The sequence below is a fragment of the Vitis vinifera genome, chromosome 6, assembly GCF_030704535.1.
Source record: "Vitis vinifera cultivar Pinot Noir 40024 chromosome 6, ASM3070453v1".
In the NCBI taxonomy this organism is placed as follows: domain Eukaryota; kingdom Viridiplantae; phylum Streptophyta; class Magnoliopsida; order Vitales; family Vitaceae; genus Vitis; species Vitis vinifera.
Window position 1 is genome coordinate 652,332 of NC_081810.1, and position 18,796 is coordinate 671,127.

The following is an 18,796-nucleotide window of genomic DNA, read 5'->3' on the forward strand; positions in this document are numbered from 1 at the left end:
AATGACTCACTTGGACAGTCTCCCATAATTCCTGATTACCACCCCTCTTTTCTTTTGCTTGCTTTAAAAAGTAAATAATATGCAATTATTTCGGTAATTGACCATATACAGTAAACTGGAGATTCCTTTTTCATGTTCTTATCAATTTAGGTGTGTGTTTTATTTCCAAATCAATTAGAGAGTCCTCAATTTCCCAAAAAACAAAATGAAAGAGCTCGATACGACTCTTTAACCACTTTGAGTAAGCTTGGGAATTAAAATTATAAATTATTCAAAAAAAAAAAAGATATCAATCAAATGCTACCTGGAAACATATTATTAAACTAAGATAGAAATGATTCCACACACAAGCTTTCCATGACATGTAAGTGGTTTAGAACCTGCTTGATGACAACACATCATAAGATATGAACGGCATGATTTATAGGTAAGTCTACATACAATGGAACTAACTTCCATTATCAATACCTTAAGAACTGTCAAATAAAAAAGGTGAATCATTGAGGAAAGAAATGTTCAGTCATAAACAACACTACAACTTGGAAAAAGGCAGGTGAAATAACAACCCCTTCGTGCAATAAAGCTACCTGGAATCATCAAGCACTCAGAAAAAAATGACAATTGATGCATCCTAGCAGGTAGTTATGCACTATTAAAATTTAATATGTCAATCTAATATCACAAAAAGTGGTGTTGGACTTACAGTGCAAGGACCACTAATTCCCTCTTTTGGATTTGTGGCCAAGCATGAACCAAGTTTCAAAGTCTTGAGAACCTTCGAAAGAGACTTAAGAAAGCCCGTCAAATCCCAACCATTGGATAGAGAGAGAAAAAAGTCACTTATGGACCCCAGAAGAGAGGAATTGCTGCTTTCTATCTTCATTGATTGAGGGCAATCGAGTAGAACAAAACCCGAAGATGACAATTTCCCAGAGTCTACCTCCATTTGATTTCCCAAACTTTGTGGTGTATGAGTTCCCAGCTTGCATGTCTCATACACTGGAAAAAGAATAACTCATGGTAAGATGGAAGGAACAGTTCTTTTTTTTCTATCAGAAGCCAATAAGATGGAAATTGCATTAGATCTTTGGAATCAGGAAGTTTTGAGGGCATATGACTGATATTGTGTATAAATAAAATTGCATGTCATACAAAAAATATAAAAAATTGCATATGATCACAGTTAAGTTGTCCTTAACATACAATTGAGAGTTTATAAAAACCTCCATGACAAAAGGCATTTTGTTTATAGATAACACACATGTTTGCATGAGAGGTCTGCAGTATCCCTTCTCAAAGACACAGGAGGAGAATATTCTATCATGTATATAAGCCCTTTTCTTTCAACAGAAAACAGTTGAACAGGAATCTGAAACCACTTTATGATGCATTCTTCATTTCTCCTCAAGTAAAGAGCTCTACAGTATCTTTCCCTAGGAGACAGTATCAGAAGAATGGTGCTTAAATGAAAATACTCAACTAAAGAACAATGACAACCCTCTTGCAGTTGATACTAGAGACATCAACTATTGAACAAATATCTGAAATCACTATGTTATGCAACCTTTTCTGTTGAAAGAATAGAACATGTAAAACATTACTGCAGAGAATGAAACATTGTAACACTCTGGGGTCCATGCATGTCAAGTCAATATAGATTTGCTCTTAAACCCAGCAGAAATATGAACCACTCACCAGTTCCTAGTTGTTGGAAAAAATCAGCAGCAGCAGAGGTAAGGGGATCAATGTCTGGACATATAACATAGTAAGCCATCTGCAATAGTTAATGAACAATAAGAAAAAGGGGAAGGGATGAGAAAGAAAAGAAAAAAGCTGTAGAATCATTAGCTCATTTACTAAGATTCCTTTAGGAAGTAAATACAGGAATATCATCATTAAAGATAGTGTATCCTTAATATTATTTGCAATTGATTTTACAGTCTTACAGGTTTTTGTAGAGCATATGGTTCAAGAGGAGCCTTTTCCCAGAGTTGCAGTGAGTTTGCTGACGTCTTAAGCCAATCATCCTGGTACCTATTAGATAAACCATTATTTGTGCATAACTACATAGGCGATTAAAGTTAAACTTGTAACCTACAAAAATAGGTAATGCTAGTGTACCCACACCATACAAATGTGCAAGCAGGAAAGTAGAACCATTATTTATTTATGGCATCTATTTAAGAATCCTTCTTTGATTACGCATGTCCCTTTGGATTAACAACAAATTAACAGGAAGGATAGAGGAAAAAACAGAAGAAGATTACCCAGGGAAGGGTGTGCATTTTGGATTGTCCCTCTGAATGGAATATACCGGTACCAGAACATTTTGATGTTCCATTTTAGAGTAGTTAATATATGTACATATATATCCTACTTTACACATAAACTGGCTCCTAATGCCCCTGATTTCTTCATTCACCCCCACTTTTACTTTTATGAGAATGCCTCTGTTAGATAGTGTACAGTTATTTCAGTTATTACTTTTCCTTTTCTTTCCTTATTGTATTGTGGGTCCCACTAACATGTATATATATACCCAAGTCCAATGTGTATTATTCACAGTTTTTCAATAACAAAAATTAGGGATTCTCCCTTTTCTCTCTTTTCACATGGTATCAGAGCCTAAGGAGAAAAAAAAAAAAAACCTAATTATTTTCGGTTTGTCCGTGAATCAATTCTGGGAAACCTTTTAATAACTGTGTTTCATTCCGGTCACCTTTCCCATCTCCTAAAGCTTTCCGATCAACCATATCGCCGTCAGAAAACCCTCATCGCCGGCGACTTTTCTGGTGACTTTTTCCGGCGAAGTCCTTTTTCGACACCGACCATACCATCAAGTGCGCAAGGAGGAGATCTTCAAGTTTTGTCAAAGCACCGGAGGGAGATTCTCAGCTACGTGCCGGCCACGTGCGTTTCTTCTCTGGCGGCCTGAACCTCACGCGCCGGCGCGTGGAGCACTTTCCGGCAACACGCTTCCACCTCCAGCCTCGCTTGACGCTGTCTAGCCACCCTCCATCTGTGCTTGTGCCATCCGAGCCCTTCAAGTACATTTTTTAGGGTTTTTTTGTCTTCGTCGGCCCTCTAAACAACCTTTCCAGCCACGCGCTTCCACCTCCAGCCTCGCTTGACGTCGTCTAGCCACCCTCCATTTGTGCCTGTGCCATCCAAGCCCTTCAAGTACATTTTTTAGGGTTTTTTGTCTCCGCCGGCCCTCTAAACAGCCTATCCGGTGACCTCCGATGACTTCCTCTCCACCCCGAGCCCTGCACGTATCTTAGGAAGTAGTCTTCTACCCTTCCAGTAGTGCCACATTTGTTTTTCTTTACTATTTGGTCTCTCACAACCGCGGATCCTCGGTTTTTCTTCTTTCAGCCGCAATCTGAAGTCGTATTAGGGCTCTATTCGATCCAAACATATTTCGTTCTCCAGATAAGTAGATATGGCTACTAAAAGATCCATTTTTTCCTCTATCATATCTGGATCTCCTATGATTACTTCGGAGAAATTGGTTGGCAGTGAAAATTATTTGTCCTGGTCTGCCTCTGTGGAGCTTTGGTTTATGGGTCAAGGTTATGAGGATCACCTTGTTACGCAGGAGGCGAATATCCCTGAGGTTGACAGAGCATAATGGAGGAAGATAGATGCACAGTTATGTAGTGTGTTATGACAATCAGTTGATCCTAAGATTCTGTTTCATCTTCGGGCCTACAAAACATCCTTTAAATTTTGGAATCAGGCGAAAGGGTTATACACGAATGATATCCAACGTCTTTATAAGGTGGCTTCTTCTATTGTCAATGTCAGACAAGAAGACATGGATTTATCTACTTATATTAGCCAGATTGCCTCTCTTAAGGAGGAATTCTTGACCGTGATGCCTCTTACTACTGATGTTGGGGATCAACGAACTCATATTTGACAAGTTCTTCATGGTTCTTATGCTTATTGGCCTCCGTCCAGATCTTGAGACCGTCCGCGATCAGATTCTTGGCAGTTCCTCCGTTCCATCCTTGGATGATGTGTTTGTTCGCCTCCTCCATATCTCCTCCACTCAGACTTTGCTATCTGATAACACTTCAGATTCTTCTGTATTAGTTTCTCAAACTAACTCTCAAGGAGGACGCAGTGGTAACCGAGGTAGAGGCCAACGTCTTCATTGCACCTATTGCAATAAGCTTGGCCACACTCGTGATCGGTGTTATCAGTTACATGGGCGGCCTCCCCGCATTGCCCATGTGGCCCAGTCATCTGATCCTCAGCCGCCTCAGCCTCCCAGTTCCTCCACATCTCAGGGTATTTCCCTCATTGACAGTGAGTATGATGACTATCTCCACTATCAGGCCACCAAGTCAGCTTCTGTTGCCTAAACTGGTAATGTTTCTGCTTGTTTTAACCACACATCTTCTCTTGGACCTTGGATTCTAGATTCTGGTGCTTCTGATCACATATCTGGTAATAAGGATCTTTTCTCTTCTATTACTACTACCTCTGCCTTACCTACTGTTACTTTAGCTAATGGTTCCCAAACTATGGCTAAAGGTTTTGGTTTAGCTCAGCCTTTCCCTTCCCTACCTCTCCATTCTGTCCTTTATGCCCCTGAGTGTCCTTTTAATCTTATTTCCATTAGCAAAATAACTCGCACTCTTAACTGTTCTATCACTTTTTCTGATAAATTTGTGACCTTGCAGGACCGGAGTACGGGGAAGACGATTGGCATAGGACATGAGTCTCAAGGCCTCTAGCACCTCACCTCGCCTTCAACTCCTGCAATTTGCATTTCCACTGATGCTCCCCTCCTCATCCACAGTCGCCTGGGCCATCCTAGTCTATCCAAGTTCCAAAAAATGGTCCTTCGTTTTTCATCTTTGTCGTCGCTTGCGTGTGAGTCCTATCAACTTGGGAAACATACTCGTGTATCGTTCCCAAAGCGTTTGAATAATCGGGCAAAGTCTCCTTTTGAACTTGTCCACACTAATGTTTGGGGTCCTTGTCAGACCGCGTCTACTTTAAGATTTCAGTATTTTGTCACTTTCATTGATGACTATTCTCAATGTACTTGGTTATTTTTAATAAACAATCGAACTAAGTTATTCTCCATTTTCTAGAAATTTTATGCTGAAATCCAAACCCAATTCAATATTTCTATTTGTGTGTTACGCAGTGACAATGCCATGGAATATTTTTCTGCACCATTTACTTCATTTATGTCCCAACATGGGATCCTTCATCAGTTTTCTTATGCTCATACTCCTCAACAAAATGGGGTAGCTGAACGTAAGAATCGACATCTTGTTGAGACAACTCATACTCTCCTTCTCCATAGTAATGTTCTTTTTCGTTTTTGGGGGGACATTGTTCTTACAACATGTTATTTGATTAATCGTATGCCCTCATTTGTATTACACGATCAGATTCCTCATTCCCTTCTTTTCCCTGCCCATCCACTTTATTTCCTTCCTCCTCGTGTTTTTTGTTGTACTTGCTTTGTTCATATTCTCACTCCTGAACAGGACAAACTTTCTGCCAAAGCCACAAAATGCATCTTCTTGGAATATTCCAGACTTCAAAAGGGTTATCATTGTTATTCCTTTGAGTCTCTTCCTGTTTCTGAAGTCTTACCCCTTCCCATTATCTCCCCACCTGATGTAGTGCCTTCTCGCCCACTTCAGGTTTATCATCGCCGTCATCGTGTTGTTGTTCCTCCTTCTTTGGCCGAGGTACCTGCTGACTCACTTCCTATCCCTTCGGCTTCTCCTACCCCGGCTCTACCTCCTTCTACTGACTTATCCATTGCTCTTCAAAAAGGTAATCCATTTACTCGTAATCCTCATCCCATTTACAATTTTTTGAGTTACCATCGATTATCTTCACCTTATTCTGCATTTGTTTCTGCTATATCTTTTGTTTCTCTTCCCAAGAGCACCCCTGAGGCTCTTTCCCATCCAGGTTGGCGACAGACAATGGTAGATGAAATGGCTGCTTTACACTCCAATGGCACTTGGGATCTTGTTGTTTTACCCTCTGGTAAATCTATAGTTGGTTGTCGTTGGGTCTACACAGTTAAGGTTGACCCTCATGGTCAGGTTGATCACCTTAAGGTCCGCTTAGTTGCTAAAGGCTATACTCGAGTTTATGGTTCTAATTATGGTGACACTTTCTCTCCTGTTGCCAAGATAGCTTATGTTCGTCTATTGCTCTCCATGGCTGCTATGCATTCTTAGCCTCTTTATCAGTTAGATATTAAAAATGTTTTCCTTCATAGGGATCTTGCTGAGGAAGTTTATATGGAGCAACCACCTAGTTTTGTTGCTCAAGGGGAGTCTGGTTTAGTGTGCAAGTTACGTCGTTCTCTATATGGCTTGAAACAATCTCCTCGAGCATGGTTTAGCCGTTTTAGTTATGTTGTTCAGGAGTTTGGCATGTTCCGCAGTACAACAGATCATTCCGTTTTTAATCATCATAACTCTTTGAGGTAGTGTATTTATCTGGTAGTTTATGTGGACGACATCGTCATTACAGGTAGTGATCAGAATGGTATTCAGAAACTAAAACAACACATTTTCACTCACTTTCAAACTAAAGACTTGGGGAAACTCAAGTATTTCTTAGGGATTGAGATAGCTCAATCCAGTTTCGGTGTGGTTCTTTCCCAAAGGAGGTATGCTTTAGATATCTTGGAAGAAACCGGTATGTTAGACTGTAAACTGGTAGACACTCCTATGGATCCAAATGTCAAACTTATACCAGGACAGGGGGAGCCTTTAGGAGATCCTGGGAGATATCGGCTACTTGTAGGTAAACTGAACTACCTCACCATTACTCGTCTAGACATTTCTTTTCCTATAAGTGTTGTTAGTCAATTCTTACAATCACCATGTAATAGCCATTGGGATGCTGTAATCCGCATTCTTCGATATATCAAAAGCACACCAGGCCAAGGTGTGTTGTACAAGAACAGAGGTCATACCCAGATTGTTGGTTACACAGATGCAGATTGGGCTGGCTCACCCACAGATAGACGTTCCACTTCCGAGTATTGTGTTTTTATTGGAGGTAACCTAATATCCTGGAAGAGTAAGAAACAAGATGTAATGGCCAGATCTAGTGCTGAAGTCGAGTATCGAACTATGGCTCTGGCAACATGTGAACTCATATGGCTGAAACATCTTCTTCGGGAGTTGAGATTTGGAAAGGATGAACAGATGAAGCTCATCTGCGACAACCAAGTCGCTTTGCATACTGCATCCAATCCAGTCTTCCATGAAAGGACCAAACACATTGAAGTTGACTGTCACTTCATTAGAGAGAAGATCGCATCAAAATGTGTGACAACTAGTTTTGTCAATTCAAATTATCAACTAGCAGATATTTTTACTAAATCTCTCAGAGGTCCTAGAATTAAATACATTTGTAACAAGCTTGGTGCATATAACATATATGCTCCAGCTTGAGGTGGAGTGTTAGATAGTGTACAGTTATTTCAGTTATTTACTTTTCCTTTTCTTTCCTCATTGTATTGTGGGTCCCACTAACATGTATATATATACCCAAGTCCAATGTGTATTATTAACAGTTTTTCAATAACAAAAATTAGGGATTCTCCCTTTTCTCTCTTTTCACAACCTCTACAGTTTTCATTATTATTATTATTATTTTTAAAAAAGAAGAGAGACAGAGAAAGAGAGTTCAACAGTTACTTTCCTCCCAATTTTGCATCTGCAAACTAATATGCTACCCTCTTTGCCACCAAGCTCACCCTTTCCACATGGTTTTTATATATGAGATGTGTACTAGCAAAATACCTTGATTCCAAAAAGAATAACATGATTGACCAGTATGACACAGAAATAAAATCCAACATAGAACAAGGGAGCATAGTATTTCATTTTCCTACCAAAACAGAGTGTCTGGGCCATGCCGGCTGAAATGGAAAGAAACTTATCATCTAGGATTGGCCCTTTTAAGGGTGATTTTGGCATTATTGCAAGACATAATGGCTTTCATTAAGAGTAGTACTGTTCAGACCTAGGTGTTAATTTGTAGTAGCAACAACTGAGAAAGTTTCAGACAAAGTTTCAAACAAGACCGATTCTGTTAACAAGAAGGTATTTAAACAAAATCCTTTTTAGAACCTTTCGAAGAAAAATGACTTGAGGATGAAAATATAGTGTACATAGATGATTTCTCAAGGAAATACTTCTCTTGCAACCTTCTGAGATTTTAATGCTTTTATTAACAAAACACTTCAACAATGACATCTAGGAAAACCACACAGTAAACAAGTTTCACAAGTAAGAATGGTTCAACAGAATTATGATATGGTTTTTCACTTCTAAAAGAACACCTAAAAATACATATGAGAAAATATAAAATGACACCATCCTTAGCAATGTTTCAGGGAAGCCCCCTTGGCTGCGTAGCCCATAATAAACTTTAAACCAGAGATAAAAATATACAAAATTATGAACCCAGACAGAAGAACCTTATATGGAACACAAAGGAATTAGGAAACGATTTCTATGCATTGCAATTAAATTTAGATTCCTAAATCGTTCACCAATCCTTACAACATAATACTGTGTGTGAGCATGCTTCCATGCCTATGTATGCCTTTTTCCTTTTTCTAGGGTGTCCTGGTTAGAGAAACATTCTAGTAGGAATCACTGTATCAAATTATCATGTTAACTTCCAATGCTCAAAATAACAAAGTCCCTTCCCATTATTCCCAACATTTCCTCAACCCTTTTTTATTTAAATTAAAAGTTGCACGAGCGAGAGAGTGATCGCGATGAGGGAGAAACTCGAGAGGAAAATTGGAGAAGAAGAAAAGAGGGTAGTTTTGGGGTGGAGTCAAAGACGTTCGAGATCGGTGTAGAGGAGAAGAAGGGTAAAACACAAGTCATTATTGTGGAGAGCAAGGGAGGGGTTTCATCTTGGGTCCGTCTGGGGCCGATGAGTGTAGAAGTCTTCTTGGACAGTCTGAACCAGTGCATCAAGGAAGAGGAAAATGGAAAATGGGAAAGAGGATGGAAAGAAAATGGGAGAACTTATTCCTCGGTGCGGGATGAGAACAGAGCAGGGTACTATCTTTGATTAGGGGTGGTCGACCAGGAGAAGAGGAGGTTTAGTATCTTTATCTCGAAAGGTAGAGGCGAAAGGGGGGATCTCTATGGCGGAGATGCTACGAAGATTGGTAGGAAACCTTGGCAAAAAGGAGAACAAGCAGGAAGAAAGGGCCATGGTGAAACCGAGAATGGAAAGGTCGTACGCGGAAATGGTGAAGGGGTCGAGGGGCAGGGAGGGTAAAGTGGTCAGAGTGGAAGTTAGAGGAAAGGAAATCAGTGAAAACCTGCGCAAATTGGAGCATTGTCTTGTCAGCAGCTAGAACCCTAGCTCAGCAACAGGAGTGGATTTGGAGAGATTAGGATGGTTAATGGCGAGGTCTTGGGGGTTGCAAGGTAAGTTAGAGCTGGCAAGGTTAGAAAAGGGCAGGATTCTTTTGGAGTTTGAATTTGTGGGTGAAGCCAAACATGTTCTCTCCTCTGGAAATAGGTTGGTGGGAGGTGTTCAGTTGGGGTTGGAACGATGGAGCCCTAGGTGTGGTTGTTTGAGGAAGAAGGCGGGAATAGGAAGGAAGCTTGGGTAAAAATCCTAGGGCTTCCAATATCATTGTGGGTTCCGTCCATTTTGCGGAGAGTGGGGGACGAGTGTGGCGAGTTTGTAGCCATGGATCCTCAGATGGAGAAGATGAAGGATTTTCAGTGGGCTCGCATCCTAATTAAGACGAAGAACGAAGATTTGTCGAGCACGTTAGATATCGTGGTGGAGGAGGCATGCTACTCTCTATCTCTCTGGTGGGAGATAAGGCCGGAGATGAGGAAGGTATCAACGGGCAGTCGATCGAATGGAAGATCCAGAGGTGAGGTCAAGGGTGACGTCGCTGCACTCGCCACCCCGCGCATGGAAGAGTTGGAAAATGCAAGGCTCGAGGCGCTGATGTTGCCTGCAGATGGGATTGGTGGGCAGGACAGTGGGGCAGGTGGAGACGGGGCTAAAAAGTGGGTCCAAGTCGGGTCTGGGGCCCGGGCTCCTCTTGATGATCGAGAGGTTAGGCTTTCCTCGCCAGGCCTGTCTGCAAGCCTTTTGGGCTTGAAGCTTAAGTCTCCTTGGAATAGCCCATCAGTAGGCCAAAAATTAAAAGGGGTGGCGAACGTTGGGGCTGGGCTTGGGGATGGACCGTCATTTTCTAAGGCCTAGTGGGGGGCTGACGCTATAGCGAGCCCTTTAGAAGGCTTAAAATTAAAAGGGGTGGTGAACGATGGGGCCGAGCCTGGGGATGGGTCGTCGTATTCTAAGGCCAAGTGGTGGGCTGACGATGTAGCGAGCCCAGGGATTTCTGGGACCAACGGCCTGTTAGGGGACTACCTTGGCCCGTCCCAGCCTGAGATCGTTAGAAGTAGCTTGGAGAGGCCTTGTTCCTGGGCTCGATCTATTTACGGCAATGGAAGCAATTTTGAGGTTGAATTTCTCAAACTAAGGGAGAAGGAACACGAGTGGAAGCAGCAAATGGCATCGTCCCATTCAGTGACTAATCGTGCTTCAATTGAAGAGGAATTGAGGTATGGGTCTGCTTTGATTCCATGGGGGGTTAGGGTCTCGGGGTTTTCTTCTCCTATTTCTCTTCCTTTTGGTCGGACTCCGGAGAGGGAGTATTATGACCATTCTGGGGTATTATGTGAGGAAATCTAGGAAGATACCCCGTTGAGTATGTTAAAAACTATCGAGAATGATGTTGGGACTTAGTTGAAGTTAATCTTGTTAATAATAAGGCTAAGGGGTGGGAGAGGGGTTCAATTCTGACCGAGCCTCAAGAAGCCAGGGGTGGGAGGGAGAATGGATGGGAGGAAAGTAATCTAGCCAAATTCAGCTAGTTTTTGGGATTTTCGACAGAAGAACTGGAAAAGGAAATTTTGAATTTTTTGGTCAAAATCAGAAAAAGAAGGGAAAGGATATATAGTAGAGGAGCTCTAGGGAAGACAAAATTTGAAAGGGTACTAAAAATGCTAGAATGTTCAATCAACTATGAGGAAGGAAGTAAATAGAGATGTCCTTCACAGGGCAAAGGGTGCCAGCTCGCAGAAGTTAAATGAAGCTTAAACTATTATGTTGGAATGAGAGGGGAGCAAACGACAACTCTAAAAGGAAATTAATTAAAGCCTTTGTAAGAAATCAGAAGGTAGATTTACTTTATATTCAGGAGACGAAAATTCAGTTAATGTCCGAGGATATGGTGAGAAGTAGAGGCGCAAGAAGATTTTAAGATTGGAGGGCTTTGGATGCTTTCGGATCGGCGGGAGGTATTCTGATCTGTTGGGACAAAAGGCTGCTGGAAATCTTGGATTGGGAGAAGGGTTAATTTACTATCTCCTGTCGATTTAGGAAGGTGGAAGATGGAGCTATATGGGTGTTCATGGGTGTGTATGGCCCGTTCACCAAAGATGAAAGGGAATGCATGTGGGAAGAGATTGGGGCGATTAGAGGAATTTGGGAAGAACCCTGGTGTGTAGGGGGCGATTTCAACATTATCCTTTCTCAAAGAGAAAGGAATAGACAAGGGAGAATAACTACAGCGATGAGGAGATTTGCTCAGGTTATAGATGAGTTAGGCCTGGTTGATCTTCCTTTGCAAGGGGGAGGGTATACTTGGAGTGGGGGGCCTAATAATCAGTCCTGGGCTAGGTTGGACAGGTTTTTGGTTACTCCTAGTTGGTTAGATCAATTCAGTAGTGTTATTCAAAAAGGCTGTCTAGGCCTGTTTATGACCACTTTCTTGTGTTGCTAGAGGGTGGTGCTATAAGAAGAGGTCCCTCCCCTTTCAGATTCGAAAATATGTGGCTTAAAGTTGAAGGGTTTAAAGATCTCATTCATAGCTGGTGGTAGGGAATAGAGGTTAGAGGCAGTGCTAGCTATAGATTGGCTACAAAAATGAAAGAGATCAAACAAAAGCTTAAAGTGTGGAATAGGGAAGTGTTTGGGAGATTGGAATACAATAAAGTTGTTGCTCTCCAACTAGTGGACCACTGAGACCTGGTGGAAAGTGAGAGAAGATTATCAGAGGAGGAAACAACTTCAAAAAAGGAAGCTAAGGAGAGTTATGCTAAGTGGGCCTCTTTGGAAGAAACTCATTGGAGGCAGCATTCAAAGGAGTTATAGTTAAAGGAAGGGGACAAAAATACAGGCTATTTTCATCGAATGGCGGCTGCTCATCGTAGAATCAATCATATGGACAGAATTAAGATAAACGGGGTGTGGTTGTCCGAGGAGAAGGAAGTGAGAGAAGGGGTAGCTAATGCTTATCAATATTTACGCACATAAAATTCGGATTGGAAGGCAGATATAGAAAGGTTGTAGTTAGAGCAGATTAGTCAGCAAGAAGTGGAGAATTTGGAGCACCCTTTCTCTGAGGATGAAATTCATAGTGCCCTGATGGAGATGAATGGGGACAAAGCCCCAGGACCGGACGGATTTACTATGGCATTTTGGCAAAGCTGCTGGGTTTTTGTTAAAGAAGAGGTCTTGGATTTGTTTAAGGAGTTCCATGAGCAAAGTGCCTTCATCAAGAGTCTCAACAATACGTTTCTGGTATTGTTACCCAAGAAGGGGGGGGTTGAGGATCTTGGGGATTTTAGGTCAATCAGTCTTTTGGGGGGGCTGTACAAACTATTGGCTAAGGTGTTGGCCAATAGACTCAAGAAAGTGATAGGAAAAGTGGTCTCCCTAGATCAGAATGCATTTGTGATGGGTAAGCAGATCCTTGATGCCTCTTTAATTGCAAATGAGGTGATTGATGTTTGGCAAAAAAGGGAAAAGAAAGGTCTCATCTGTAAACTGGATATTGAGAAAGCTTACGACGGTTTAAATTGGCAGTTTTTTATGAAAGTCATGAAAAAAATGGGGTTCGAATCAAAGTGGTTGGGTTGGATGTGGAGTTGCATATCCACAACCAAGTTTTCGGTGTTGGTGAATGGAGTGTCAGCTGGTTTTTTCCCAAGTTCTAAGGGGTTGCGGCAAGGAGATCCTCCTTCTCCTTACCTCTTTGTTATGGGAATGGAAGTTTTGAGTACTCTCATTAGGAGGGCTGTAGAAGGGGGATTTCTGTCAGGGTGTAGGATTCGAGGAGGTGGAAGACAGTCGGTGCATATATCCCATCTGTTATTTGCTGATGATACAATAGTTTTCTGTGAGGCTAGGAAAGAGCATCTAACTCATCTGAGTTGGATCTTGTTTTGGTTTGAAGTCGCGTCAGGGTTAAGGATCAATTTGGATAAAAGTGAAATAATCCCAGTTGGCGAGGTGGAAGAGATGGAGGAGATGGCAACAGAACTGGGCTGCAGGGTGGATTCTATGCCTTCTGTGTATTTGGGGCTGCCCTTGGGCTCCTAATAAGGCTACCTCCATGTGGGATGGGGTGGAAGAGAGGGTGAGGAGAAGACTTGCGCTTTGGAAACGCCAATATATTTCCAAAGGCAGAAGACTCATTCTCATAAAGAGCACGATGGCTAGTATGCCTTTATATCAAATGTCCCTTTTCCGTATGCCCAAGTCAGTTGTGCGGGGGTTAGAAAAATTGCAAAGGGACTTCCTTTAGGGAGGAGGAAATTTGGAGAGGAAAGTGCACTTAGTTAATTGGGAGGTTGTTTGTACGGAGAAGGAAAATGGGGGGCTTGGCTTAAGGAAGTTAGTCCCGTTAAACAAAGCCTTGTTGGGTAAATGGATAAGGAGAGTTGCTTGTGAAAAGGAAAATCTGTGGAAGCAAGTGCTTTTGGCGAAATATGGGCAAGAGGGTTTTGGTTGGAAGGCCAAAAAGGTTAATGGGACATTTGGAGTAGGGGTTTGGAAGGAGATTTTGAAGGAAAAAGACTGGTGCTGGGAAAATATGGCGTTTACTATTGGAAACGGCACCAAAATCAGATTTTGGACTTATCTTTGGTAGGTTCCCTCACCTATATGGCATGGCTGCTCATAGAAACGACACAGTAGAAGAAATGTGGGATCAGAATGTTGGCCAAGGAGGTTGGGATTTAAGGTTTGTGAGGGATTTCAATGATTGGGAATTGGATATGGTAGGTAATTTGCTTCATGTCTTGAGGGGCTATAAACCTACTTTAGAGGAAGATTCAGTCTATTGGAAAGGAGGAAGAAACGGGCAGTTTAAAGTCAAGGAAGCTTACAACTTGGTGGTTAATACCGTTGCCAACAACTTTCCGAAAAGTAACATTTGGGTGGATCAAGTTCCAACTAAAATATTGTTTTTTGCTTGGGAGGCCACTTGGGGGAAGGTGCTTACGTTAGATAGGATTCAGAAAAGAGGGTGGCAACTCCCGAACTGTTGTTTCTTATGTGGCTGTGAAGAGGAATCTATAAATCACATTCTCATACACTGTATAGTGGCAAAAGTCCTGTGGGATATAGTCTTTGCTTTGTTTGGTATTCAGTGGGTCTTTCCAGAAACTGTAAAGGAGGTCTTATTGAGCTGGAGGGGCCCTTTTGTAGGGGAAAAAAGGAAAAAGATATGGAAGTCTATCCCGTTGTACATTTTTTGGACTCTTTGGAATGAAAGAAATAGACTAGCATTTAGGGGGGGAGTGATAGCAATTCAGAAATTAAAAAATTCTTTTGTCTGTAATTTATGGTGTTGGGCTAGATTGTATAGTGGAGAGAGTTCGCTGTCTCTTATAGGCTTCTTGGAGTGGATAGCCTCCAGATAAGGGTTGGTGGGGTTTTTTTGTTTTCTTTTTGGTTGTGAGGCTTAGCTAGTTTGTATACTCCTTGTATACTTTGTGGCTTTTTGCCCTCTTTTTAATATATTCAGCACTTATCTATCAAAAAAAAAAGTTGCACTTTATTTTATATTTCTTTTCCATCTTGATATTGACATCAACATCAATATATAAATCAGTGTAACCTTTAGTATTCATTTATGAAGATGAAAATCCATTTAATCAGGAGGCATACCCAACAAGTATAGCAGGCAATGGAAGTACAAAAAGAGTTGGCCTTAGTCGGGAGCCCAGTTGCTGCTCTGACTCAGAACTAGAGAATTCCTGGTTTGGTCTCCTCCGGCATGTGTCATCCACTCTAGCTCCATCGGTGACGCTAGAAACTGTGACAATGGTCCAACTGTTGGTACAATGAATATCAAAAATCTCATTGACTAAATAAAAGCAGAATGATACCTTTGATGCAAGATGATCCACCAGCAGATGACTGGGATGGGCTTATTGGTTCTCCAATAGTTACAGTGCTTGAAGAATCTCTACCTTCATTTACACCATGTTCAGCAGAAAATCCATCACCTGTGGTCCCCACATCACCTGATTGACTACGACCTTTGCACCAGTCAGTAGCGGACAATGGGCCATCTAAGATGCCAAAAGCAGATTTTAAGGCATTTTTTATATCAGACTGTATCAAGGTGAACACAGATGATGCATTTACCTGAAAAAAAAGAAGGAAAAAGAAATATATATATCTGAGCATAAGAATAAACATATGATGAAGATACAACGCATTGATTATGTAAGAAAACATTGAATTAATAATATATATCCTTTTATCGTCATCATCCCAGAATAATGTCGTGAAATAGAAATGCTCACAAAGAAAATTGGAAATGCATACATACATAAGAAATGACACTTGACAGAAGGCTAACAGATATGAACAAACAGCATTAACCTCCCTTGGACTTAAGGTGCTCAAAGCCCAACCAAGAGTTTGCTTTCCTTCAGAACCAGTCAACACCGATCAGTGGAAGACAGCAGTATTAAGCAATTGTGCACCCAACAACCCATTTACTTTCTAAATGTTATATAAGCACTTAACACCGAGATGCAATTTTAAGAGGTATCCATGATCATCTTCCATTTCAATCTCAAACTATCCAATGTTTCCTTAAATGTATGCAACATATCACAGAACTGAGTGATCATGGTCCAGTATTAGCACAAGCACTAAGCATTGTGAGCCTGCAGTTGCATTTTTAATGTAATTAAGCTCTATTTCGCCCAAAAAAAAAAAAAAAAAACCAACTTTTCCCAAGGCCTAATGCAGGACACTCTGCCCTATAAAAGAAATCAAAACTAAAAATCAGATTCTCAATACTAATTTGTCACAAACTATCAAGGAAAAAACCCTGTGAAATTATACACACACATAGGGTTATCGTATTTTGTAAGGACACAGTTAATTTCATATTTTACTTGAAAATTATTAATTAAAGAAAACCATCAGCAAAATATCATAATTACTTAGCACCATTTAAATTAGACACTAGAAAATGCACATGAAGAAGTTACCATCAAGTACGCTCAAACACAACGAATACAATTACATAACAATATCGCGATGAGAATCGTCAAATGATACAGAAGTCATCATATTCTTAAAAGAGGAACTATAAATGCATAAAAAGTTATGACAAAATGAAGCTTTTAACCATGTGTCACCTCAAAGTTTAAGTTATATGTATCAAATCAGAGGAAGTACAAGCAACCATAATATGTAAGTAAACTACAGTGTAATAATCAACTACAATGCTAACATGAAATTTACCACCACATGTGAAATATTGTCAATTTGACTCGCTTACTATGTTTAGCATCACAAAAGGAGAAAATCTTAAACTGAAACCATACTCATTTATCATGGAGTAACAGTTAGCAATATGTGAGTAATTATTTTACATCATTAGCCTTGGAGCATTTAAAACAACTTATCTAGCTATTATCACATTGAGTTATAACTGAGTTTAGCATGAATCGTTTACTAATATTTAGAAAACCATCACTTATCAAAAAACTAATATTTAGAAAACCATCTCCAATTTTCTGTAACATTTATGTGGTTGACATAAACTATAACTTAGATCAGGATAAACATTGTCTTAGCCAAAAGCAATTGATATCATTATTGTAATATAGAGCGAAAATAAACAAAAATATCATGAAGAAAAGAAAATTCAAATAACATATATAAGAGAAGCTTACATCAGCAGAAAGTGGATCTACTAACTCCATGCCAGCAATGTCCAGTGAATGACAAGAAGCTAATATCCCCCCACATCCTGCATGGACCATGGAAGGGCCACAAGAAAATCCACGCCTCCACTGCTCTTGTAATGCAAGCCAGCCATAAGGACCATCTCCACAATCAGCATCTAGTGCCTCATCAACAAAGGAAGTAGCTTGCTGGACGATTATTGCCATGCCATCAAGAAGCTCCTGAAGTGGTTGCCTTTGTCCATATGAAAGCATACCTTCCTCATTAAATGAATTATGCGGCAAGGAAGAGCTAACCTCAACACCAGGTGAATTAGTAGGTTTTGCACCTTTAGCAACTCCAACCGTGCGCCAAACACCAACAGTGGCATTAAGGGGTCCATCTAGCATTCCTCCATCAAAATCACCAGCTATCCTCACCGGAATTGATTCTTTCTTCTTTACCTCATACTTACCAGATATATTTTCCGTCATGGTACTTGGTTCACCAGGAAGAGAATTCAAAACAGTGCTTCCAGTTAACCTACTAAGGCCAATAGATGGAGGAGAACTGGAAGATAACAGTGTATGACGTATCTTGCACATAGAAGCTTGGAACATAATGCATTCAACTTCAGTTGCAAGGACAGTTTTCATAGGTAAAACCAAATGCTCCATTCCAATTGTGCCTTCAGTAGTTTTCCTCTGGACAGGTTTGGTGGCATTTGTGGAATTGAATCCAGAGAATGAAGATGGTGTCAACCCCTCACCTGAAGCAATGCTATTGTCACATGTAAATGATCTTTTCTCATGTTGCTCTTTTCCACCTTCAACATGAGTATAATACTTTTTTGAGTGGAGAATAGAACTTGCCTCATGCCTGACAGGACATGTTTTTGAATTTACAGGCATGCCAGGCTTCTCATCTGATCCATCAAAGCAAGGAGAAGAGGGTGGTGTTGCACCATATACATAATCTTTTGCACTTGAATTTGAACTCTCCACTTTTCTAGATTTTGGTAAGTATGGGCTTCTGAAAATTGATGATGATGACTCGCTTGTTGGAGTTTCAACTGCTCCATATTCTGGAGCAAATGTCAATAGGGCTTCAGCTTTAATTAAATGGTCAAACTCACCTATAGAAGAGGCAGGAGTATAGTTCAAGGGACCAGAGGATAGAGTGTTGTTTGTGACTTCTTGATTTTTGGTAAGACACTCCTCCATGGCAACTGGAGGAGAAGGATTAAAGTTGTCAAAGGATTGAAACCCTACAGACAACAGCATCTGATCTGAAACATCCATCATTCCAGTACAAGGACTGCTACCTTCACAATCTGGTGCAGGAAAGATAAGAGCATGCGACTCTGCAGTTCCTGGGGGCTTCACCAAGCATGTGGTTATGATGAGTATCAATGGAAACTTAATCATGCAAGCCAGAAAAAAAGGATGCCAAAAATGGAAACAGAAAAACAAACATCAAGCCAGTAGTAGGTTAATCCACACTCCAACTTCCAGCAATGAAAGAAAGAAGAATGCTCAAGGAAAAAAAAAAAAAAAAAAGGCAGAATTAGATCCAAATCATCAGTTGAGTCCTACCTAGTTGATAGACAAAAGCTCATATCCCAAGGTCCCAAAACTATAAATACTTCCTCCAAAGAGTAAATCAAAATTCAAAAAAGAACCACCACCCTTCATTGTCATAAGACTAACATTATCTACATAGATCACACACCTAGGCATTCAAATAGAAATTG

General features: G+C 40.7%; 1 protein-coding gene across 1 annotated transcript in view; it reads right to left on the reverse strand.

The window, feature by feature from the left end:
- LOC100263945 (mediator of RNA polymerase II transcription subunit 13) overlaps positions 1 to 18,796 on the reverse strand; it is a 34,108-nt gene that overhangs the window by 3,752 nt on the left and 11,560 nt on the right. The window contains exons 15-20 of the mRNA XM_010653082.3: positions 17,052 to 18,422; positions 15,240 to 15,501; positions 15,019 to 15,166; positions 1,947 to 2,034; positions 1,696 to 1,774; positions 704 to 999 (exon numbers count right to left, since the gene is read on the reverse strand). Of these exons, the coding sequence (XP_010651384.1) occupies positions 704 to 999; positions 1,696 to 1,774; positions 1,947 to 2,034; positions 15,019 to 15,166; positions 15,240 to 15,501; positions 17,052 to 18,422 (2,244 nt within the window). The remainder of the gene's footprint in view (positions 1 to 703; positions 1,000 to 1,695; positions 1,775 to 1,946; positions 2,035 to 15,018; positions 15,167 to 15,239; positions 15,502 to 17,051; positions 18,423 to 18,796) is intronic.